We start from the raw sequence: 26,383 nt of genomic DNA on the forward strand, positions 1-26,383 counted from the left end.
TACGGTAGGGGGTGCAGGATTTTTGGAGGGATATGTTTCTGCTAATAATTTGACATTTTGGTAGGCTATTTGTTAGTCAGCTTGTCTATAATTGGATACATTCAGCTTCTCTTCTGTCATATGTTGCCTTACATGCTGAACACACCGCTTGCATTATGCAGGCTAGTGTTGCAATATGAATGTACATCTTATTCAATAATTTCATCCAAACTGCTCGCTCGCGTCAACGAGTGTCTGCCTTGCAGAACTTGGTTATTTTTTTGGGACGCTTGACACGCTGCAAGTCCTGCCTCTCCCATTTCCTCATGGGTTTTAGGAGGATATACCCATGTGAGTGATTGAAAGATGAACTGAGGCCCACACACCAGTCCAGTTGGTGGTGGTAATGCACCTTGAAATTGGTTGCCAACCGCCATGTAAAGTCCAAAGAAGGAGCGATTACTAGAAACTAACTCAGTTTACCCTTTTATCTGTGGATTAATTGTCTGAGTAGAGGAGCTTGTGCATTTCAGGTAAAATAGCAACCCAATGTGTATATATCCCAGGACAAATGAGCTAGCAACAGCAAGCTAGCTAGCTAAATTGCCATAAATGTTTCATGTGTTTCGACCTGTCCCCAAATTTAATATAGTTGGTTCAGAGTTTTAATGTTTTTCTTTTATTTCAACCTGCGTGTCCTGATCGCATCAGGAAACATAATGAAACAGAGAGTGTGCACAATAATGGAGCGCGAGACGTGCCTATTGAGCGTCTTTGTCCCTCCCCTTGTTCTGGTCTCGACATTTTAAAATGATGCTCGAGACACTTTCCTCACACATAAGCAGTAACCTCAATAATATTGTCAGGACGTAGCAGTGGTCATTTTCCCTTCAACTGAAATCGTTACGGTTCAGTATTTCTACCCCCCCCCCCCTTAAATGCACACGCTATCCACACGTATGGGATGGCAGGGTAGCCTAGTGGTTAGAGCGTTGGACTAGTAACCGGAAGGTTGCAAGTTCAAATCCCTGAGCTGACAATGCAAATCTGTCATTCTGCCCCTGAACCCACTGTTCCTAGGCTGTCATTGAAAATAAGAACGTTCTTAACTGACTTGCCTAGTTAAATAAAGGTAAAATAAAAAAAATCCCCAATTCAGTGTAAGACAATGTTGGGATGAAAACCTCACACATCCCATCATAGGGCAGACACTCCTGCAGAGCACCCCCAAAAGGAGGGTCCTCACCAGTACCTGACTGGTACACTTGACCACACCCTTACAAATGAAATATTACAGGCAGAGGTGTATTGCATAATTCACTTAGACTACCGCAGAGATGAGAAGCGGCTGCTCGGCTATTGAAACCCATTTCATGAAGCTCCAGATGAACAGTTATTGTGCTGACGTTGCTTCTAGAGGCAGTTTGGAACTCGATAGTGAGTGTTGCAACCGGGGACAGATTTTTACGTGCTTCAGCACTCGCTGGTCCTGTTCTTTGCGCTTGTGTGCTCCTAGATGGTTCTACGTCACAGTAACAGCACTTAGTTGACCAGGCAGCTCTAGTAGGGCAGAAATATGATGTTGGGAAGGTGGCATCCTATGACGGTGCCATGTTGAAAGTGAGCGCTTCAGTACAGGCCATTCTACTGTTTGTCAATGGAGATTGCATGGCTGTGTGCTCGTAAATTAAAAAAAAAAAAAAGGGTTTATACACCTGTCAGCAACTGGTGTGGCTGAAATAGCCAAATCCACTAATTTCAAGGGGTTGCCATGTCGTGCATGTCTAACTAATAGGCAACTTTGAACCGAACCGTTTCCCTCCTATCTTTGAACACACCGTAGTTACTTTCAAATTCTTTCTTTGAAACAAAAATCTGAAACACACAAGCGTTGGTAATGTATATTATGTTTAGCCTACGGTGACTGCCTACATTGTCGGCCGTTTAACCTGCGTGGGCTAGCCTCCGTGGCTATAATGGCTAACGGTGAGTAATTTTAGTGTGTGTGTTGGGTTAAGGTAAATGGGGTTAGAAGTATATTTGACTCAGTTGATCCGCAGCGAGGGCTTGTGTTTTTACAGTGCTACGCGTTTCCCCTTTACCTCGCTCCACCGTAGTGGGCTGAGGTGGGACTGGGAGGGTGAAAGGGGGCGATTGAGTAGTCTGTGTGTGCGTGTGTGGTGCAGAGAGGTGGAGGTTCAGGCCCGGTGTGGTGTCAGTTAGTGCTCCCCGGTGGTCCGCGTGGCCCAGGAAATAGGAAGTCCACTCAGATACTCTGTGCCTCATTCATGACGATGGAACACTCACGCTGTCTGTGCTGGAGCCGGAGGGATGTGTGTGTGTGTGTATACTGTGTCTTGAGCTGAAGTTTTTATTTGGTCTGTCTATGGCAGGAAAAAGCTGTCAAACTGTGTGTCTGGAATGGAGCACATAAATAACTGTTTAAATGCTGCTGTATGTGTATGAAATCTGTTTGTATTACGTTGTATGTCTAAATGTGTGTTTAGATTCTGCATAAAGGCATGATTGTATATGTACCTGCGTTTCTAAAGTGTATATACCATATGAGTAAGTGTATATTTTGTACTATATGTTAATATAGGCTTAGACTATATGATTGTTCTATCCGTGTGTGTATTTTATGCGTTTGCTGCGTGTCTCTCGGTATCTGTATGGCAGAGGGGGTTGGTTGGGCTCAGATGGGGTGAGGGAAATGAAATGGGCGTGTGTGTGTGTCCCCCAGCCCGTCTGTCTGGTCTCCGTCGTAACCCTGCTTGATGAGATCAGAGGGGTTTGGCTTTCAGCATGAGGCAGCCAGCCAGCCTTCCCTCTTATCCTTGTCCTACTGTCTCTCTCGCTCACTCACTCACTCACTCTGTGCTGAACTGAAACTAACTCTGAAGAAGAAGAGTGCTCGATAGCGACAGGCGGCGGACGCCACGGCAACAAGAAGAGTCGCCGAGGGCAGTAGCGATAGCGGCCGGGCGGCTTAGCTTCTGCCAGGCAGGGAGGGAAGAGAGGGTGGGTCACCTCTAGGGAGAGGGAGGCTTTTCCCTCAGCAGGACTCAACTGGCTTGTGTTCTCTTCTCTGTTCTTTACACAACGGAGAGAGGGAGCGCTTTTATCACCGCTCTTCTCTTGATTAGTTTTTTTTATCGGCTTTGAGGTGGAACATGAGACGCGGAGTTTCACAGAAGAGCTACACTGCTGTTACTACTTACTGTAAGCGGCCTGTTTAAGACTGTTAGAGAGCGCGTGGTAGCAAGGTGGATGGCTTTTGTGAAAGTTACGTTTTTGTGTGCGTGAATGAGGGATGCCGACACCTCGTGATGCACTCTGTACTGTTTATTTGACTATGTACTCCTTATCTAAGAGTTTATTATTCTCTGTGTGTGTGCGCGTGTGGCATCCTGCATCTCTCTCATGGCTGACCAGATTTCTCCCAGACGCTGCGTGTTTCCTCTCTTCCCTGTCCCGTCTTTAATTTCCCTAATGGACCAGAGGCCCCAGCTGTACAGGATACTCTTCCCTCCGCTCCGTGTGTGTCGGGAATTCTCCTATATACCGTCCTCGGATTTCCCTCCCCTTACTGACACTTAGAATTCAGGCGTAGATATGCTTTTATCTATTCTAAAACCTGACATTTTCTATACCTCTGACTTCTATAAATACCCCCCGCATTCATCTAATATGGTTTGTGCCACAGCTATAGGTTTCTGTTGTCCTACCATGTTTAGGTTAGAGGGGAGGGGGTAAATCTGAGCTGTGCTGCCGGGATGGTTAGATAGCGGGGCTTCATTCTGACTTCATCTCTTTTGTTTTGTCAGCTGCTGACCTCTTGCTTGGCTTGTTATCGCTCTCTTTCTCTCTGTCTGCTATTATGTTTGTGTGCGTCTCTCGCTCTTTCGCCCCCCCCCCCTTTCTTAGATAAGGTGATTTAGAGAGTAGCAGAGGTTGTGGTGAGTTTCTCTGGCCCATACTGTGTGTTCAAATCCCTATTGTTTGTGTGTGTGTGTGTGGGGGGTTCCGGAGGAAAGTCCTTGAGCAGTGACTAACATTATGCTTGGGAGAAGACAGCTGTTAGGAAGTCGTGTTCCATGTACATTTTGGGTTGGTATGCTGTGCGTGTCTCCGCAACGCTAGCATGCAACTGTGTGTGTGTTAAGTGCCCTTCTATGAGTTTATACCACTGGCGTCAGTTCAGCTAAACCTAGGATATGGCGGGACGGGTTAGGGTTTACTATAAAATGCTATTTGGAGAACAGAACAAATTACCCCCGCCATTAATTATTATTGTAATGTTTGTTTTAAACGTCTGTGGATCGGCATATACACTGTCAACCACTACTCAACCTTATCATAAATGTACTTTTACTTACGCATACAGTAGGCTGAGTATTGTATAAGGCACAATCATCGTTTTAATTCAGGTTTTTTTTCAGGCTTTGGACTCAAAAGCCTATACGTAGGGTCTATTCATAAACTCTAATATGCGTATGGATGTTTTGAATTAATCATCAGGAAGCACTGTCCGTTTTTGTGTTAGGTTTTGAAACGACTACCACTGTTTCAACCTGCTGTTGAACTTCTTTCTTCAAATTGATCATCACAGTGACTTGATGATATGTGTTTTGATGTGATTTTCGACATCAATGCATTTGCATTGCTGTCAGTGGTTAGAGGGACAATAGAGCCCTGAGTGTACCAGGCCATTAGGACTTGATGCTCACTAGGGAGATGGGTACTACCAAGCATGTCCAGAGTGCATAAAACGAGATTACCATCGCTCAATGGTCACGTGAAAATTTTACTGCGGTCATGACTGCCGGTGTGTCTGCCGCCATCGCCTCATGTTTCAGTATGATAATACATGGCCCCATGTCGCAAGGATCTGTACACAATTCCTGGAAGCTGAAAATGTCCCAGTTCTTCCATGGCCTGCATACTTACCAGACATGTCACGCATTGAGCATGTTTGGGATACTCTGGATCGACGTGTTAGACCGCGTGTTCCAGTTCCCGCCAATATCCAGAAACTTCGCACAGAAATTGAAGAGGAGTGGGACAACATTCCCCAGGCCACAATCACCAGCCTGATCAACTCTATGCGAAGGAGATGTTGCGCTGCGTGAGGGAAATGGTGGTCACACCACACACTGACTGGTTTTCTGATCCAAGCCCAACTTTTTTTTCCCCAGTCATGTGAAATCCATGGATTAGGGCCTCATTTATTTACTTAAATTGACTGATTTCCCTATCCTTTCCTTAACTCAGTATAATCTTTGAAATTGTTGCATTTTATGCTTGTTCAGTGTAAATTCAAACTGATATATTGGTGCAATTATTTTTAACCAAGAGCTCAATGACTATTAAAATGCCCATAAAGGCTAGTAATCCAAAACACATGGCATATCACAGTGCTCTGTGTGTTCCTGAAGACATCTCTGCCAATCAAGCATTCATTGATTGCAGCAATGCAAATTGCTTGGGCCGTTTTGTCGGCGGCATTATATAATTTGTACCCACTGATATAGGGTGTAAGTGCTGTTTTACCCTTCGCTGATGATTTATTGTTGCTACATAGAGCGGGATGAAGAAACAAAGGCACAGAGAAAGGGGTGGGCGTCGGGGGTACTCAAATATTATTTGAGACGGTTTGGTCACACATTTCCTATGTGGCAAATTCCAGATGTCAATTGTCATCGTAGAAAGAAACCACCTCGTGTCCCATGCATGGTTTTTATGTTCAGTTAACATAATTTAAATCTATGGATTTAAGGCATCTGTAATAGAATATACATATACTGGTCAAAAACGTGTAGACATTACTAAATGCATTTCTATAGCTTCCAAAATATTTTTACAAGGTGGGGGAGTGCCAAGATAACCGTGTTGGCTTCTATACAGCGACCCTGGCAGACATCTAGTGTATGTTCACATTGTTTTGTTCACGCCCCTCTTGTTGGCGGAGCGTATATTTAAGCCGTTTTAAAACTTATTTCCTGCAAGTTAAAAAAATATATTTCTTTTTCATTTTGCGATGTCTCCTCTGTGTTCATATGAGTGGCTCAAACATTGCAACCAAATCAATGGGGACCCCTGTGGGTCTAGGCCCATGGGCACATAATCTGCCCATGATAACTACAATGTTTAGATATGTTAACTTAGCTACCATGCTAAAGAATGTTAGCTGACATGGTCTAGTTACAACAAAAATGGTATAGAATCAATCCCTCTGTCGAAGACACTTGGACACGTACTCAGGCTGACTGGCTCTAGTTCAGGCAAATGAGAAATAAGTGCACTAGCTATCCGGGAGGCTAAAGTTGGTTACTTTAAGGAGCAGTGCTCGCTCTGTGGGTCTAACCCCAAGAAGTTCTGGGAAACGGTTAAAGACCTGGAGAATAAACCCTCACAGCTGCCCGTGTCCCTAAATGTTGTGGTTGTTACTGACAAGAAGCACATGGCTGAGCTCTTCAATCACCACTTCATTAAGTCAGGATTCCTATTTGACTCAGCCATGCCTCCCTGCCTGTCCAACATTTCCTCATCTCCCACCCCTTCCAATGTGACTATCCCCGATGCTTCTCCCTCTTTTTTTCCCCCCTGCCCAGCTACAAAGTTTCTCCCTGCAGGCGGTCACTTGGACGAGGTGCTAAAGGAGCTCCTTAAACTTCTTTAAGGTTGCTGCCCGTACTATCGCCAGCCTTTCTCCAACCTTTTTAACATGTCTCACCTTTCTGGGGAGGTTCCCATTGCTTGGAAGGCAGCCACGGTTGGTTCTTTATTTAAAGGGGGAGATCAAGCTGATCCTAACTATTATAGGCATATTTCTATTTTGCCATGTTTATCAAAAGTGTTGAAAAAACTTGTCAATAATCAACTGACTGGCTTCTTGAGGTCTATAGTATTCTCTCGGGTACGCAATCTGGTTTCCACTCAGGTTATGGATGTGTCACTGCAACCTTAAAGGTCCTCAATGATGTCACCATTGCCCTTGATTCTAAGCAATGTTGGGCTGCTATTTTTGACTTGGCCAAAGCTTTTGATACGGTAGAACATTTTGTTCTTGTGGGCTGGCTAAGGAGTATTGATGTGTCTGAGGAGTCTTTGGCCTGGTTTGCTAGCTACCTCAAAAGAGTGCAGTGTCTCAGCCACTGCCTGTCACCAATGCAGTACCCCAAGGCTCAATCCTAGGCCCCTTGCTCTTCTCAATTTACATCAATAACATAGCTTAGGCAATAGGAAGCTCTCTTCCATTTATATGCAGAAGATAGTCTAATACTCAGCTGGCCCCTCCCTAGATTTTTTTGTTAAACGCTCTACAACAAAGCTTTCTTAGTGTCCAACAAGCTTTCTCTGCCCTTAACCTTGTTCTGAACACCTTCAAAACAAAGGTCATGTGGTTGGTAAGAAGAATGCCCTTCTTCCCACAGGTGTTATTACTATCTCTGAGGGTTTAGAGCTTGAGGTAATGACCTCGTACAAGTACTTGGGATTATGGCTAGACGGTGCACTGTCCTTCTCAGCATATACAGTGCCTTGCGAAAGTATTCGGCCCCCTTGAACTTTGCGACCTTTTGCCACATTTCAGGCTTCAAACATAAAGATATAAAACTGTATTTTTTTGTGAAGAATCAACAACAAGTGGGACACAATCATAAAAGTGGAACAACTTTTATTGGATATTTCAAACTTTTTTAACAAATCAAAAACTGAAAAATTGGGCGTGCAGAATTATTCAGCCCCTTTACTTTCAGTGCAGCAAACTCTCTCCAGAAGTTCAGTGAGGATCTCTGAATGATCCAATGTTGACCTAAATGACTAATGATGATAAATACAATCCACCTGTGTGTAATCAAGTCTCCGTATAAATGCACCTGCACTGTGATAGTCTCAGAGGTCCGTTAAAAGCGCAGAGAGCATCATGAAGAACAAGGAACACACCAGGCAGGTCCGAGATACTGTTGTGAAGAAGTTTAAAGCTGGATTTGGATACAAAAAGATTTCCCAAGCTTTAAACATCCCAAGGAGCACTGTGCAAGCGATAATATTGAAATGGAAGGAGTATCAGACCACTGCAAATCTACCAAGACCTGGCCGTCCCTCTAAACTTTCAGCTCATACAAGGAGAAGACTGATCAGAGATGCAGCCAAGAGGCCCATGATCACTCTGGATGAACTGCAGAGATCTACAGCTGAGGTGGGAGACTCTGTCCATAGGACAACAATCATTCGTATATTGCACAAATCTGGCCTTTATGGAAGAGTGGCAAGAAGAAAGCCATTTCTTAAAGATATCCATAAAAGTGTTGTTGAAAGTTTGCCACAAGCCACCTGGGAGACACACAAAACATGTGGAAGAAGGTGCTCTGGTCAGATGAAACCAAAATGGAACTTTTTGGCAACAATGCAAGACGTTATGTTTGGCGTAAAAGCAACACAGCTCATCACCCTGAACACACCATCCCCACTGTCAAACATGGTGGTGGCAGCATCATGGTTTGGGCCTGCTTTTCTTCAGCAGGGACAGGGAAGATGGTTAAAATTGATGGGAAGATGGATGGAGCCAAATACAGGACCATTCTGGAAGAGAACCTGATGGAGTCTGCAAAAGACCTGAGACTGGGACGGAGATTTGTCTTCCAACAAGACAATGATCCAAAACATAAAGCAAAATCTACAATGGAATGGTTCAAAAATAAACATATCCAGGTGTTAGAATGGCCAAGTCAAAGTCCAGACCTGAATCCAATCGAGAATCTGTGGAAAGAACTGAAAACTGCTGTTCACAAATGCTCTCCATCCAACCTCACTGAGCTCGAGCTGTTTTGCAAGGAGGAATGGGGAAAAATTTCAGTCTCTCGATGTGCAAAACTGATAGAGACATACGCCAAGCGACTTACAGCTGTAATCGCAGCAAAAGGTGGCGCTACAAAGTATTAACTTAAGGGGGCTGAATAATTTTGCACGCCCAATTTTTCAGTTTTTGATTTGTTAAAAAAATTTGAAATATCTAAATGTCGTTCCACTTCATGATTGTGTCCCACTTGTTGTTGATTCTTCACAAAAAAATACAGTTTTATATCTTTATGTTTGAAGCCTGAAATGTGGCAAAAGGTCGCAAAGTTCAAGGGGGCCGAATACTTTCGCAAGGCACTGTATCAAAGCTGCAGGCTGAAGTTAAATCTAGACTTGCGGTTTCCTTGTAATCACAGCTCTTTCACCCCAGTTGCCAAATTAACCCTGGTTCAGATGACCATCCTACCCATGCTAGATTACAGAGACGTAATTTATAGATCAGCAGGTAAGGGTGCTCTCGAGCGGCTAGATGTTCTTTACCATTCGTCCATCAGATTTGCCACCAATGCTCCTTATAGGACACATCACTGCACTCTATACTCCTCTGTAAACTGGTCATCTCTGTATACCCATCGCAAGACCCACTGGTTGATGCTTATTTATAAAACCCTCTTAGGCCTCACTCCCCCCTGAGATATCTACTGCAGCTCTCATCCTCCACATACAACACCCATTCTGCCAGTCACATTCTGTTAAAGGTCCCCAAAGCATACACATCACTGGGTCTTGTCTTTTCAGTTCGCTGCAGCTAGCGACTGGAACGAGCTGCAACAAACACTCAAACTGGACAGTTTTATCTCAATCTCTTCATTCAAAGACTCAATCATGGACACTCTTACTGACAGTTGTGGCTGCTTTGTGTGATGTATTGTTGTCTCTACCTTCTTGCCCTTTGTGCTGTTGTCTGTGCCCGATTAATGTTTGTTCCATGTTGTGTTGCTACCATGCTGTGTTATGTGTAACTGACTTGCTATGTTAGGTCTCTCTTTATGTAGTGTTGTGATGTGTGTTCTTTATTTACTTATTTTTAATGCCAGGCCTCTGTCCCTGCAAGAGGCCTTTTTTTGATAGGCCATCATTTGTAAATAAGAATTTGTTCTTAACTGACTTGCCTAGTTAAATAAATAGTTGTTTGCAAAATGGCAACTTGTGCATTCTACTGGGTTCTTTAAAAGAAAGCTGTGACCCCGGGTATTGAGTCCATTCTGGATCCGGACAGTGTTCCGCCTGAGTATGGCTGGCGTATGTAGTATTTTTGGAGGGGTGACTGGAGGGAGAGTGGCTAAATAAACTGACAGGGGAAGTTGGAGGGAGAAGGATGGAAATAAAGGGATAGATTGAGAGCTCTCCCGTCGTTTTCTCCTTGGCTTAATAGGATCAACGGCCCCCGTTAGCAGTGTGGAGTATCCTTCCTTATCTCTTAGAATTCCACAGGATGATTCATCTTTGTCTGTATTTTGACATACTCTAAAATAATAACATACTGCGTACAATCTACCTACCGCTGGCATATCCTCACTAGAATTTGATCTCAATTATGTAGACGCTAACGGTTGTTGTCGAATAGTTTGTAAAGGCTTTACTCTCCACTGCAGTTAACACTTCATAGCAACACACACGCCACTAATTGGAACCAGGGTTGCTAGGTATGTGTTGGTCTGTTTAAGCACACACTGTTTTGGATTCCCGTTAACAGGCTGGTCTGGGTTATTCCTCCTGTGAAGCCGACAGACCGTGATCTTTTTGGTAATTTCCCAAACATTCTTATGAGTTTTCCCTAGAAGTCCTCCATCTTGTGTTTGTGTAGCTCTTCCGAGGTAATGACTCTACTGTGACAAATAATGTCCGTGTGAAGGAGCTGTGTCTGAGAGTGAGATTGCGTGTGTGTGTCACATCAAAGCCCGTCTCCCCAGTCAGAGCATTTTGGATATGCATGAAAGCATGGCTCTAAGGCAGAAGGGACCGAGCAATGATTTTATACACGCATTATGCAACTGATTTTTTTTTTTAAGCGTTGTTAGAGGGAAGGTAGCCAAGTCACCCCCACCCATGTTACGCATCCCTTTGTTTGGTTCTGTCTTTTTCAGTGACTTTCTCTGGTCTGTGGCTTCGCTCTAGTTCTTGCTCTGTCCTTCGTTCGCTCTTGCTCTTGTGCGCGCTCTCTTGCTTTCTCTTCATATACCTCCATTTCATCATGCTTTTCTGTCTCCCTCAAGAAAGAAAAAATATTATTTAGGTCTTTCCCATCCTATATGCTGTCCTTTCTGCTCCCCTAACTGCCATACCTGTCTAGCCCAGCTAAAGGAAGGGATGATGACAGAGAAGAGCAGACTCTCCTAAATAAGTCGTCAGAAGGCTGGGGGGAGCGAGGGAGTGTGCCAGAGATGGGTGAGAACGAGAGGGAGAGCGGTCTAACTCAAACGGGATGGTAGGATCTAAATGTAAACAGCTGGTATGTTGCAGCTCTTCACTGCAACCTCTGGGTCTAGCCCCCTTCAGAGGGGTAACGTGGTGTTGCAGGTCAGAGGTCAAGCACCCCCTTGAGGAAGCAGTAATGCATAGGTTACCACCCACGTGCCCCCCCAGACTGGGTCTAGGCCAGCTTAGCTCGATGTAGAGGAGCCATCTGGGGGAAATGGGAGGAATAGACATGCTGTGTACACTCGAGGTCGACCGATTAATCGGAATGGCCGATTTTAATTAGGGCCGATTTCAAGTTGTCATATCAACCGGAAATCGGTATTTTTGGACACCTATTTTGCCAGTAAAGAAATGTACACCTTGATTTAATCTTTATTTAACTAGGCAAGTCAGTTAAGAACAAGTTCTTATTTTCATTGACTGCCTAGGAACGGTGGGTTAACTGCCTCCTTCAGGGGCCGAACAACATATGTTTTCACTTTGCCAGCTCAGGGGATCCAATCTTGCAACCTTACAGTTAACTAGTCCTTGTGCACTCCACAAGGAGACTGCCTGTTATGCAAATGTAGTAAGCCAAGGTAAGTTGCTAGCTAGCATTAAACTTATTTTTATAAAAAACAATCAATCATAATCACTAGTTAACTACACATGGTTTATGATATTACTAGATATTATCAAGCGTGTCCTGCGTTGCATATAATCTGACTGAGCATACAAGTATCTAAGTATCTGACTGAGTGGTGGTAGGCAGAAGCAGGCGCTTAAACATTCATTTCGTACGTTTTGCCAGCAGCTCTTCGTTGTGCGTCAAGCATTGCGCTGTTTATGACTTCAAGCCTACCAACTCCCGAGATGAGGCTGGTGTAACCGAAGTGAAATGGCTAGCTAGTTAGCACGCGCTAATAGTCCTATAATAACTACAACCTAAAACTTCTTACCTGGGAATATTGAAGACTCATGTTAAAAGGAACCACCAGCTTTCATATGTTCTCATGTTCTGAGCAAGGAACTGAAATGTTAGCTTTCTTACATGGCACATATTGCACTTTTACTTTCTTCTCCAACACTTAGTTTTTGCATTATTTAAACCAAATTGAACAGGTTTCATTATTTACTTGAGGCTAAATTGATTCTATTGATGTATTATATTAAGTGTTCATTCAGTATTGTTGTAATTGTCATTATTACAAATAAAATAAAAAAATTGGCCGATTTTTAATCGGTATCGGCTCTTTTGGTCCTCCAATAATTGGTATCGGCATTGAAAAATCATAATCGGTCGACTTCTAGTGTACACACACACACACACACACAATAACACACACACACACAATAACACAAAGGGGTAAACGCAGGCAGGCCACTTCTGTATTTTTATCCCCCACTAATTTGGCTTTTGACCTGTCAGATCAGCTGTTTTGCCAATTATTTGGGAAAATATCAGTATTGGGCTACCTGTGTAAACGCAGCCATAGACTCAGATAATACGGAGAAAGACACTTGTACAGAACTACACCTAGACACACACACACACACACACACACGACTACAGTTTGGCTACAGTTACTAGCTAATGACATTCTCCCAGAAACTTCCATAAGAACCCAGCCCTAACCCACCTGCCCACTTATGACACACTCGGAACAGTTAATTGGACACACCGACACAGACACACACTCCCTGCTGGGAACTGAACTCTCTGGTGCCACACACACACTGCCAACTCTCATGACCTCATTCCTCTTCTCATTTATTGGGAGGAAGACCGAGAGAGGGGAGGGGGGGCAGGACTCACAGCTGTGTGGCTGTCTGGCCGTCTGGTCACCCCCCTTCCTGTTAACTTACACAGACAGACCTCTCTCTCTCTCTCAGGCAGTTGCTGACCTCACTCTGTCTGAGTGTTGTGTTGTACAGTACTGCATTTGTGTCTGTGGATATTAGCTTACATAGCAACAGTAGACCTGTATTTCAGTTTATCATCTGTGTGTACAGTACTATATAATATTACACACACACACACACACAGCTGACGTGTGTGTGTGTGTGTGTGTCTACCCCCAAGCGGTGTGTCAGTCTGGTATGAGTGTCCCTTTCCCTGTGTTCAGGAATAGCTATCCCTCATTCCTGGAAGAGAATGATGTGTCATTTCAGCTGAACAGGAAGTGTGTGTGTCCCAAACAGGAACTGCCTGCTATTGTTACATAGGGCCCTAGTATTTTTAGCTTATCAGCCAATCTTCCATTATCTAGTTCACAGAGCGTTCTTTTTCACATCACCATGGATCAATGATGCTGCGGCAAGGAGGGATTTTGTTTAAATTTTCATTTTTTTGGTTTTGGAAACTCGGATGAAGCAATATATTTAAAATATATATATATTTTTGGCCGACTCGGCTGCTTTTCTAAAAGGCGGTTATTGAAAATGTATTATCTAAAGGAGCATTAGTGTCCTCGCAGTTCTACTCTAGGGGAAGTATCTCACTTTTGGTGTGTTTTGTTATAGCTCTCGTTCTCTCTCTGGTCTCTAGAACTTTTTTTTTTAGTGTGTTTTGCAAGGAGGCAGCGATTTGGGCCAGAACGGCGCAGTCATAAGCTGTAACGTACCCTTACATGCACTCACATTCCTCTCTCTCTGCTTTCTCCTCTCAGGAGTGTTGTTGGCGGCCCCCTTTTGAAAGCGGCGTTGTGGAGTCTGCCACCGACAGGAGTGCGTCATCACTGCTCCCTGTGGTTCCCCTGGTTACTGCACCGAAAAATCTGCTTTAATGAAGTAACGCCGGGGTGACAGAGGACCGAAACCGACCCAAACTAACACCTTCCTCCCTGCCCCTCTCCCCCTTTCTCGCCGACACCATGGGTCAGAAGATCTCTGGCGGCGTCAAGTCAGTGGACAGTCGTGGCGAGGGTGGCTCGCCCTCCTTCCGCCAGTCGACCCACCGCCGGCACCTCCACCCCGAGCTGCGGGGCCCTGACTTCTACAAGCCGCCGCGGCTGGACTTGCTGCTGGACATGCCCCCCGCCCCCCCTGACCTCCAGCTCCGCCATGCCTGGAACCCGGAAGACCGCTCGCTCAACGTTTTTATCAAGGAGGAGGATAAACTGACCTTCCACCGCCATCCTGTAGCGCAGAGCACCGACTGCATCCGCGGCAGAGTGGGCTATACGCGGGGGCTCCACGTCTGGCGGATCCACTGGCCGGCGAGACAGCGAGGGACACACGCTGTGGTGGGAGTAGCCACGTCCGACGCCCCCTTACACTCGGTCGGCTACACGGCACTAGTAGGCAGTGACTCGGAGTCCTGGGGGTGGGACTTGGGCAGGAACCGACTGTACCACGACAGTAAGAACCGGGCCCAGGTTTCCCTACCTTCGTATCCGTGTTTCTTAGAGCCTGAGGAAGCTTTCGTATTGCCGGACGCTCTTCTAGTGGTGTTGGATATGGACGAGGGCACGTTGAGTTTCATGGTGGACGGACAGTACCTCGGTGTGGCATTCAGAGGCCTGAAGGGGAAGAAGCTGTACCCGATTGTCAGTGCCGTGTGGGGCCACTGTGAGATCAGCATGAGATACGCCAACGGACTGGATCGTAAGTGTCCTCCCCCCCCCCCCCCCCCTTCCTCTCTGCTATCTCTCACAGGAACTAATAAGTAGAGGTATTTTGCAATGCGTCATTGTATAAGATGGTAATACAGTGATATAGAAAAATGCTCATTACCGCTGATTTGCCAGGATATTAGAAGCAGCATGGTAGGAGGTCCTTTCAACCAAAGTGATCACGAAGGAGAGCAGATGAGGAAAGGAGGTCTTTAAAGCTGGGATCATCAACTAGTTTCAGCCCCTGGCCAATTTCTTGAGTGGATGGTCAGGGACCCGGAAACATATTTACAAATCATTTGTATTTTATTTAACTAGGCAAGTCAGTTAAGAACAAATTCTTATTTTCAATGACGGCCTAGGAACAGTGTAACCCGTCATTGAAAATAAGAATTTGTTCTGCCTGTTCAGGGGCAGAACGACAGATTTGTACCTTGTCAGCTCGGGGATTTGAACTTGCAACCTTTCAGTTACTAGTCCAACGCTCTAACCACTAGGCTACCCAAACGGATGTAATATTGGACAAACATTTCAAACCTTGCTTATATATATCTATATATCACTCAGTTATGCGTGTGAGTACTTTGGAACAGCTTTCCAAAATGTAAGTCACTTGGAGCTGATTTGCTGGTCTTTTTAGAATGTCTTTTTTTATGTCCAAAAAGGGACTTGGGACAAAATTTATTTATTTTTCTCAGACCTTGTGGGCCAAATAAGTTTGGGAAGCCTGCTTTGAGGGGTGGGTGGAACTTTGCATTGCGACATTATAGGATGCTTTCCTGGAATAGCTACAATTACTGTTCAGAACATCAGAGGTCAGATACAGACGCCAAACAGAACCATATCTGCCTACAGTATCTTGTTCTGTCATTATCTACCCATAAAGAGGGAGTGTGGACACTGAAGTCATTTAGCTTCGCAATGAACAGGGTTCTTTGTTTACTGCACTGTTGATATGTCACGTTTAATTTGATAACGCATACAGCCGTACCACTTTGAGATATAACACATTGTATGATAGTATAGAAGCAGTATATCAATTCCAAATGACGAAAGATTAAAAACACGTGAAGACTTCTGTGGTGGTCTTATATCTAGGGCTGTGATGGTCATGGACTTTTGGGTGACGGTAGCACATTTTTCTCCTCCGCCCCTGACTATGTGCTGCCATAGAAAAAAATTATGAGCATCCCCATTCAAGTCAACGATGGCATAGTGGGTGGACGAGCGGTCATTGCGAGTGTACCCATAGGAGAAAAGCAGGAAGTAAATTATGTATTTATTCAACTGACATTACAAAGTTAACATCAGCCACATCCAGTTAAAATCATTTGAATGAATATTCTGCTTTAACGTGGAAATTGAATGGAAATACCAGGCAGCCTTTGCGAGTGTACCCAAGCGTTTACCAGTCAAATTGACAGAATTAGAAGTACCAAGCCCGTTCTATGCGGGATGTTGCCATGGCAGCCGAAGACAGATTTGCTTGTTTCAGCAAGGAGTAACCGAGTTGAATCACATTGTTAAGAGTCCATGTTATGGCTGAAACTGACTCGACTGCACGAATGCCCGGCTGTCTCCATTGCACACACAGTATGCAGTGCATTCGGAAAGTATTCACACCCCTTGACGACATTTTTTACATTAGGCTTATTCTAAAATGGATTAAATAAAAAATGCAAATCCTCAGCATCTAAACATAATACCCCATAATGACAAAGCAAAAACTAGTTTTTAGTAATGTTTGCAAATTTATTTAAAAAAATAAACGTATCACATTTAAGTATTCAGCCCTTTACTCGGTACTTTGTTGAAGCACCTTTGGCAGCGATTACAGCCTCGAGTCTTCTTGGTTATTACTCTACAAGCTTGGCACACCTGTATTTGGGGAGTTTCTCCCATTCTTCTCTGCAGATCCTCTCTAGCTCTGTCAGGTTGGATGAGAAGTGTCGCTGCATAGCTATTTTCATGTCTTTCTTCAAGTCCGGGTTCTGGCTGGCCTACTCAAGGACATTGAGACTTGTCCTGAAGCCACTCCTGCGTTGTCTTGGCTGTGTGCTTAGGGTCATTGTCCTGTTGGAAGGTGAACCTTCACCCCAGTCAGATCCTTAGCAGGTTCTCATCAAGGATCTCTGTACTTTGCTCTGTTCATCTTTCCCTCGATCCTGCCTAGTCTCCCAGTCCCTGCCGTTGAAAAACGTAGGGATGGTGCCAGGTTTCCTCCAGATGTGACGCTTGACATTCAAGCCAAATAGTTCAATCTTGGTTTCAGCAGACCAGAGAATCTTGTTCCTAATGGTCTGAATTCTTTAGGTGCCTTTTGGCAAACTCCAAGCGGGCTGTCATGTGCCTTTTTGCTGAGGAGTGACTTCCGTCTGGCCACTGTACCATAAAGACCTGATTTGGTGGAGTGCTGTAGAGATGGTTGTCCTTCTGGGAGGTTCTCCCACCTGGAGCTCTTTCAGTGACCATCTAGGAAGTCTTGGTGATTCAAAACTTCTATTTAAAAATGGAGGCCACTGTTCTTGGACCTTCAATGCTGCAGAAATGTTTTTGTACTCTTCCCCAGATCTGTGCTCCGACACAATCCTGTGTCCTGTTTTTGCACTGACATGCACTGTCAACTATGTGACATTATATAGACAGGTGTGAGCCTTTACAAATCATGTCCAATCAATTGAATTTGAAAATAAAAGAGAGCCGCACACTCTAGGAGCTCCGATGCAAAAATTGAATTACCAGCTCTTTTATTTTCAAGTTTTCTACTCCGCCAGCCAGCACCTCGCCTAAATAGGTGTGCGTTTCTTTTTCTTCAAGATCAATCAATTGAATTTACCACAGGTGGACTCCAATCAAGTTGTAGAAACATCTCAAGGAGGATCAATAGAAACAGGATGCACCTCAGCTCATTTTCGAGTCTCATAGCAAAGGGTCTGAATACTTGTGTAAATAAGGTATATGTTTTTTATTTAATACATTTGCTAACATTTCTAAAACTGTTCGCTTTATCACTGTGTGTAGATTGAGGAACATTTTTTTTATTCAATCCATTTTAGAATAAGGCTGTAACATAACATGGAAAAAGTGAAGTGGTCTGAATACTTTGTATTCTCAGCAAAAAAATGAAAGGACCCTGTCTTTCAAAGATAATTCATAAAAATCCAAATAACTTCACAGATCTTCATTGTAAAGGGTTTAAACACTGTTTCCCATGCTTGTAGGCAATTAAGAACACAGTTATGAAAACTTAGGACACTAAAGAGGCCTTTCTACTGACTCTGAAAAACAGCAGAAGAAAGATGCCCAGGGTCCCTGCTCATCTGTGTGAACGTGCCTTAGGTATGCTTCATGTGGCCAGGGCAATAAATTGCAATGTCTGTGCTGTGAGACGTCGAAGACAGGGAGACAGGACGAACAGCTGATCGTCCTCGCAGTGGCAGATCACGTGTAACAACACCTGCACAGGATCGGTGCATCCGACCATCACACCTGTGGGACAGGTACAGGATGGCAACAACTGCCCGCGATACACCAGGAACGCAAAATCCCTCCTTCAGTGCTCAGACTGTCCGCAATAGGCTGAGAGAGGCTGGACTGAGGGCTTGTAAGGCCTGTTGTAAGGCAGGTCCTCACCAGACATCACCGACAACAACGTAGCCTATGGGCAGAAAGGACTGGCAAAAAGTGCTCTTCGCTGATGAGTCACGGTTTTGTCTCACCAGGGATGATGGTCGGATTCGCGTTTATCGTTGAAGGAATGAGCGTTACGCCGAGGCCTGTACTCGAGTGGGATCGATGTGGAGGGTCCATCATGGTCTGGGGCGGTGTGTCACAGCATCATCGGACTGAGCTTATCATTGCAGGCAATCTCAACGCTGTGCGTTACAGGGGAAAAAAATCCCCCCTCTTGTGGTACCCTTCCTGCAGGCAATGCCACCAGCCATACTCCTTGTTCCGTGCGTGCCTTCCTGCAAGACCAGAATGTCAGTGTTCTGCCATGGCCAGCGAAGAACCCGGATCTCAATCACATCTGGGACCTGTTGGATCAGAGGGTGAGGGCTAGGGCCAAACCCCCCCCCCCAGTGCCTTAGTGGAAGAGTGGGGTAACATCTCACAGCAAGAACTGGCAAATCTGGTGCAGTGATTTTCTTGCTCAGTGTATGTCTGTTGTTGTCTGTTGTTGAATCTTGTTATATTCATACAAATATTTATACATGTTTGCTGAAATAAACGCCGTTGACAGTGAGAGGACATTTTTTTTTATTTTACCGGTTATTTTATTTTCAATGGCCCCTCTTCATAATGAGTAATGCTGTCAATTTATTGAAGTGCTGAGTCCTTGAGAAATCCAGCAGTCCCCGAGGCCCTGTGACCACGACACAGGTAGTAACTTTGTGTGAGGCTTTTATCTTGTACCTGGATACCGTTTTTTTAATTAGGGGCTTACATCTTATGTCCTCACAAGACCTCCTCTCATTATAGAAGTCTAACCATTCTTCCTTCATATAATATATTTCTCAACACGTGGTGAGAATCGCCATGTCTTCCTCTGGTCTCAGTTTAAACAGTCTCTTTGAAAGACTTGTTTAAACCCCCACACACACACACACACCTGCAAAGAGTGTTCTCATAACACAGACTTTTGATCTGAACCCCCCCCCCCCCCCCTACAGAGTCATATCTGATATTAAAACATGGAATGTTTTTGTCTGTTGCTGGGTGGAAACCGAAAGGAAAAAAGCCCCTGTAAAGTTTGCTGTGTTTGTTCTTGCTAGATGAGCCCCTTGGTGTCTGAGACCAGAGGAAGACCTGGGGATTCTCACCACACACACACACACACACACACACTGACCTTTCTTTGAAGTTGTATGGTTTGTTAAACCTGTAGTTTTCATACCACTGCGCACATCAGGTGACTGTTACGAATATTTTGTACCGCAGTGGCTTATGTTGGTCTTTTCCTGAGTTAAGGCCTTGTTCAAAGCAGCCCATTTGTTATCCAGAACGGCTTTAACCGAACTGTTCACATTTACCATTTTGGTGCTGTTGAATATCACGGATTGGAGCCGCAATGGTCTAGCTCTGAGAATCTCGAAGCCTGTTCAAAGCACCCGTTTTAAAAGTATTTTCAGTGCCTGAAAAATGCTTTTAGACAGTTGAAAGTGGGCTTTCAAGCTTAGTGCTGAGAAAGTAGAACGAATGTTGAAAGCTCTCCTTGAAAGGTGGTAGTGTTAAAGAAATGGCTGCCGGTGTACAGTAGGAGCTGAAAGCCTCGGCTAAAGAGCCGTTTTTGAAGATGTGACGCGCCTTCATGCGTTTACACGTGTCTGTGTGCGCGATGGTGTTTTTGTGTGAACGCCTGTGTGCGCCTTAATGTTTCTGCATGTTTTGTGCACTTACGTATGCATGTTTTTGAGTAGGCCTAGGTCTGTGGGTGTGTTAGCGGAGGGGGGGGGTGTGCGTCTCTCTGATTTATTTATATGCCAAGGCATGACCATCAGAATAATGAAATTCTGCCTTTTACAGAAGGAGAAAGAGGGAGAGATTGAGCAACAGAATGAAACACGAGGGCTTTGAACTTTTCAGTCTATAGCATCTAAATGAGAACGAAGGCACAATAAACGAGCTGGGGAAGTAGAGACATATGGGGCGACATGCCATGCATCACTATGCTCCCATGATATATATTGAGAAATATGTGGATTTATTTGAGGTCACATCCTGAATCAGATGATTGTGATCGGGATGCTTTCAATTTACTGTGATACAACAAGGAAGGTAGATACCCTTAGACAAATGCTACTTTTTGGTGGAGAGAAATGTAGAGATGGGAAAGCTAGTTGTCCTCCATAGCAGTGTGTGTGATTTGTGTTTTTTTTTTTTTTTTTTTTTTTTTTTTCTGGAATTGATATAAGACGTGACTTTAAAAAAATAGATGCACATTTTGAGCACTGCCAACAAGTGATGTTTAGATTGTTGGAATTGAGATGAAGTATGAATTAAGCTAGCAGCAGCTGTTGTTTTAGCACACTTGACTCACTGTTATGAAGTCTTCATGAATGTCTGTCTGCCACTGGGATGTGTGTGTGTGTGTGTATGTATGTGGATCTGCTCCTGTTTGTGTGGGTGTTTGCTTGTCTCTGTGGACATGTATTTATTTTATTTTTGCTTGTTGGCGTGTGTCTTAGTACACCGTGTTTGCTTGTCCCCATGGGAGTCTGTGGACTGTGTGTAGGAGGAAGCCAACAACTGAGTTTACCCAGAAATCCCCTGGAATTCTCTGATGGCTCTGTGTGTTGATTTGAAGTGGGTGAAGTGAACGCTCTGACTGGGGTGAGCTTCCAGAGCAGAGAAAGGAAAGGCGGCGGGGATGGAGAAGAAGGGACTCTGCTGTCTGAGGTCCAGTGTCTGTATTGGGAAACTAATGTTACGCCCAGTGGGCTTTGGCTGAGACGCATGCAGCCACTGTATATATTGCGTGTGCGTCTTTGTATCATATGTGCCTTCATCCCATCCAGTGATGCTCATAGAGCCCCAGTGTCGTGAACAGCGGGGTGGGACAGGCACAATGTTGTGTGTGGGTAATTTATGTGAGCGGGGAGAGCGTCTGTCAGACAGGGAGCCGTGTGTGTCCTGTGTTTCTCTCGCCACAGAGCCCCAGTGTGTGTCTGATCAGTGGGCTGAATCTGTCTGGTGCTTTGCTACTGATGGGGTCCCCCCTCTGGTTCCCAGGAATGTGCGTCAGACAGCTGGTTCTCTCACACACACACACACACACACACACACAAACACACACACACACACTGAGACCTCACTCACCCCTTATCATAACCTCAATGATTCACCTAGCTCATGACTGTCAGCCAGTGTGTGGTGGGGACTGTGTTCAGGACTTTGGAGAGCCGTGTGAGTGAGAGACGGTCCTCGGAAGTAATGATTGTGAGACGGGAGAGCCATGTGTATGTCTGTCACGTAGCCCAGTGTGTGCGTAGGTTATAGTTCTAGGCAGATCCAGAAAGGAGTGTTTCCAGAGTAGAGTGTGGTGCCAGGGATGCCTGTGTGTCTGGGGCTCTGTGTGTGTGTGAATGGTAATGCTTGGCAGTACATTAATGACTTTATGTAATAGGGCTTCCCGCATTGACGAATAGTATGGAGCTTATTAGATTGATGGATTGCAACGCAGAACATGAAGAAATTCACAGCCATTGTATCTCCCAAAAAAGCTGTTTGGCTTTTCTCATCTTTTCTGCTATGGCCTATTGCCCCCGAAGTAGTTCAACACGATGGGCTACTTTAGTTTGCACAGTTTCTCAAAGAATAAAAATTTGTTGTGGTCCGGATACATGGCTGCTATTTAGCTTGAGTTACGACCTTATGTGACCTTTGGTGTACATCTCCCATTAACATTGACACATTTTACATGAATGAACCAAGCATCACAATAAAGTTATTCCTCTGTCGTGCTCTGTATCTCACAGCAGGCAAGTTGGTAATAAGCAGATAATGTACTCTACGTCCTCCTCGCTTGCCGCTATGGTGAACAACACGGATAAAGCAGCAATATACAGGTAAGTGATAAAAATAAAGGAAACGCCATACATGGTGTCTTACTAAATAGGGTGTTGAGCCACCAGAACGGCGTCATTGGCCTAGATTCTCCATGTGTCTGGAACTCTATTGGAGGGATGCGACACCATTTTCCCATAATTTGAGGTTTTCTACCACCACAAAACACATCAGGCGCCACTCCAGAATCTCCCAGAAGTTTATACATGACCCTAACCATGATTGGATGTTAATTGTACCTAAAGACGTAGCAGCTCTGTTTCTAGATCCTTAGCAACATTGCAGTATTTGTATTTCTTTTTTGTTACTTCTTACGTTATCCCAGACCGTTTTTGCATTAGTTTTTATTATCACAGAGGTGTTAACTCACCAGAACAGAAATACAACTTTCCTGAATTGGATTCTGTTGTTCATACACACACACCCCCCCCCCCCCCCCCCCCCCCGCCTATCCCGGAGGCTGCTCCAAGACACCGTCCGCGGAGAAGAGGTATTCGGAGTGGTCTTCTAGTCTGACTCGGGAAGCCTGCACATCATCCACCGCTTCGTAGTATATGTTCAGTCCCTGGACAATTGCAGTACATTCGTAAAGTATTCCGGTCCCACAGTTGACGGTACATGTCAAAGCAAAACCCAAGCCGTAATGTCGACGGAATTGCAGGTAGAGCTCCGAGACGACATGATTGTGTCGAGGAACAGATCTGGGAAAGGTACAAAAACATCTCTACAGAATTGAAGGTCCCAAAGAACAGTGGCTTCCATCATTCCTAAAATGTAAGTTTGGAACTACCAAGACTTTTGCTAGAGCTGGCCACCTGGCCAAACTGCGCAATCTGGGGAGAAGGGCCTTGGTCAGGGAGATGACCAAGAACCCGATGGTCACTCTGACAGAGCTCCAGACTTCCTCTGTGGAGATGGTTGTCCTTCTGGAAGGTTCTCCCATCTCTGCAGCACTCCAATCAGGCCTTTATGGTAGGGTTGCCAGACGGAAGCCAATCCTCAGTAAAAGGCACATGACAGCCTGCTTGGAGTTTGCTTAAAGGCACCTAAAGGACTGAGAAACTGAATTCTCTGGTCTGATGAAACCAAGATTGACTGCTTTGGCCTGAATACCAAATGTCACGTCTGGAGGAAACCTGGCACCATCCCTACGGTGAAGCGTGGTGGCAGCATTATGCTGTGGGGATGTTTTTCAGCAGCAGGGACTGGGTGTTTAGGGTTGAAAGAAAGATGAAAGCAGTGAAGTACAGAGGGACCCTTGATGAAAACCTGCTCCAGAGTGCTCAGGACCTCCAGACTGGGGCGAAGGTTCACCTTCCAACAGGATAATGACTGAATACTTATGGAAATGTGATATTTTAGTTTTTTGTATTAATCTAGACACCATTCTCCATAATGACAAAGCGAAAGCAGGTTATTAGAAATGTTTGCTAATTTATAAAAATAAAAAACATTACTTATCTCGATAAGGGTTCAGACCCTTTGCTATGAGACTCGAAATTGCGCTCAGGTGCATCCTGTTTCCATTGCTCATCCTTGATCTTTCTACAACTTCATTGGAGTCCACGTGGTAAATTCAATTGATTTGATGAGACTTGGAGAAGCGCGCACACACACACCTGTCTATATAAGGTCCCACAGTTGACAGTGCATGTCAGAGCGAAAAACCAAGCCATGAGGTCGAAGGAATTGTCCGTAGAGCTCTGCGACAGGATTGTGTCGAGGCACAGATCTGGGGAAGGGTACCAAAAAATGTCCGCAGCATGGAAGGTCCACAAGAACACAGTGTCCTCCATCCTTCTTAAATGGGTGACGTTTCGAACCACCAAGACTCTTGCTAGAGCTGGCCGCCTGGCCAAACTGAGCAATCGGGGGAGAAGGGCCTTGGTCAGGGGTGTAACCAGCAACCTGATGGTCAATCTGACAAAGCTCCAGAGTTCCTCTGTGGCGATAGGAGAATCTTCCAGAAGGACAACTGCAGCACTCCACCAATCAGGCCTTTATGACGGAAGGCACTCCTCAGTAGAAGGCACATGACCGATCGCTTGCGGTTTGTCAAAAGGCACCTAAAGAGACCCGGAGCATGAGAAACAAGATTCTCTGGTCTGATGAAACCAAGATTGAACTTTTTGGCCTGAAGGCCATGCGTCACATCTGGAGGAAACCTGGCACCATCCCTACGGTGAAGCACAGTGTTTTTCAGAGGCAGGGACTGGGAGACTGGTCAGGATCGAGGGAAAGATGAACAGAGCAAAGTACAGAGATCCTTGATGAGAACCCGCTAAGGACCTGACTGGGGTGAAGGTTCACCTTCCAACAGGACAACAACCCTAAGCACACAGCCAAGACAACGCAGGAGTGGCCTCGGAACAAGTCTCTGAATATCCTGGAGTGGCCCAGCCAGAGCCCGGACTTGAATCCGATCAAACATCTCTGGAGAGACTTGAAAATAATCCTACCTGACAGAGCTTGAGAAGATCTGCAGAGAAGAATGTGAGAAACTCCCTGAAATACAGGTGTGCCAAGAAGACTGAAATCGAGGCTGTAATCGCAGCCAAAGGTGCTTCAACAAACTGAGTAAAGGGTCTGAATACTTAGGTACACGTGAAATTCCTCATTATGGAGTGTTGTGTATAGATTTTGTCCCTTTTTAGAATAAGGCTGTAACATAACAATTTGGGATAAAAGGGTGTCTACTTTGAAGAATCTCAAATATAAAATATATTTAAATGTAACACTTTCCATGTGTTATTTCATAGTTTTGACGTCTTCACTTTATTCTACATTGTAGAAAATAAAGATTAACCCTTGAATGAGTAGGCATGTCCAAACTTTTGACTGGTAGTGTATATATGCGGTGGTGTCAGGAAGACCCAAAAATAGTCAGACTACAGTCACCCAAAGTCATGGACTGTTCTCTCTGCTACCGCACGGCAAGTGTTACCGGAGTGCCAAGTCTAGGTCCAATATGCTTCACAGCTTCTACACCCAAGACATAAGACATAAGACTGCTGAACAATTAATCAAATGGCTACCTGGACTATTTGCATTGTTTGTATTTACACTGCTGCTACTTGCTGTTTTTTTTTATCTATGTATAGTCACTTTAATCCTACCTACATGTACAAATTACTTCGGCTAACCTGTACCCCCACACATTGACTCGGTACTGGTACCCCCTGTATATAGCCTTGTTACTTTTTTTTTTTATTACCATTTTAGTTTTTACTTAAGTTTATTTAGCTAATATTTTCTTAACCTACAATGCAGTTAAGAAAATAGAATTAAGGGCTTGCAGGTAAGCATTTCACTGTAAGGTCTACACCTGTTTTATTCAGCATTTCAAGTAGAGGAGTGGACTTGGCAGTCCTTTTTGGGGAAGGGACACGGTACAGCTGTGGCAGATGTTTCAGCCTTCCCTGTCCTGTGGGAGTTTGTGGCACAAACATGAGGATTCTCTCATCTCTCTCTCCCTGTTGAAAACACGGTGAGAAGAGAGAATCTCTCTCTCTCTGCCAAGCTAAATATGAGCGAGATTAATTTCTCACTCTAAATATTTGATGAAAGTTATGCCAACACTATCATTTTAATTAGCATATGTGTGTGAAAGAGAAGGGGGGGGGGGGGGGGGGGGGGTTGGACAGAGAAGATTGCTATCAGCGTAAAACATCTAAGAATAGGGCCAGGAGTTTTTCCTGGCGTTGTCATTTAATCTGGAAACACTCCTGGTCCTGAAGCATGGGCTCTGTGTATTAGAGCCGCATCTATAACAACTGGTACATGACCCTTTTAACTGTTTATTATAAAGCATGTTTTAAAGCTTGGTAGGAAGACCATGACCGTGTGTGTGTGTGTGTGTGTGTGTGTGTGTGTGTGTGTGTGTGTAAGCTCCGTGCCTCCATGCAGCCCCCATCGCGTGTTCCAGGACTCTGGAGAGAAGCTGCTACCGCTAATGGGTGCTT

General features: G+C 44.8%; 1 protein-coding gene across 3 annotated transcripts in view; it reads left to right on the forward strand.

Annotated features, from left to right (window-relative positions):
- The window catches only part of LOC118965528 (SPRY domain-containing SOCS box protein 4), a 110,052-nt gene that overhangs the window by 49,328 nt on the left and 34,341 nt on the right, over window positions 1-26,383 (forward strand). For 2 of the 3 annotated variants that reach the window (XM_036985698.2, XM_036985697.2), the window contains one exon: window positions 13,911-14,847. In XM_036985698.2, the coding sequence (XP_036841593.2) occupies window positions 14,115-14,847 (733 nt within the window). In that variant the 5' untranslated portion in view covers window positions 13,911-14,114. Of the gene's footprint in view, window positions 1-2,843; window positions 3,202-13,910; window positions 14,848-26,383 lie in introns of those variants that run through there. The other variant, XM_036985699.2, reaches the window with a different exon arrangement.

Source organism: Oncorhynchus mykiss, chromosome 8 (genome assembly GCF_057628025.1).
Source record: "Oncorhynchus mykiss isolate SJ-2025 chromosome 8, ASM5762802v1, whole genome shotgun sequence".
NCBI classification, from domain to species: Eukaryota; Metazoa; Chordata; class Actinopteri; order Salmoniformes; family Salmonidae; genus Oncorhynchus; species Oncorhynchus mykiss.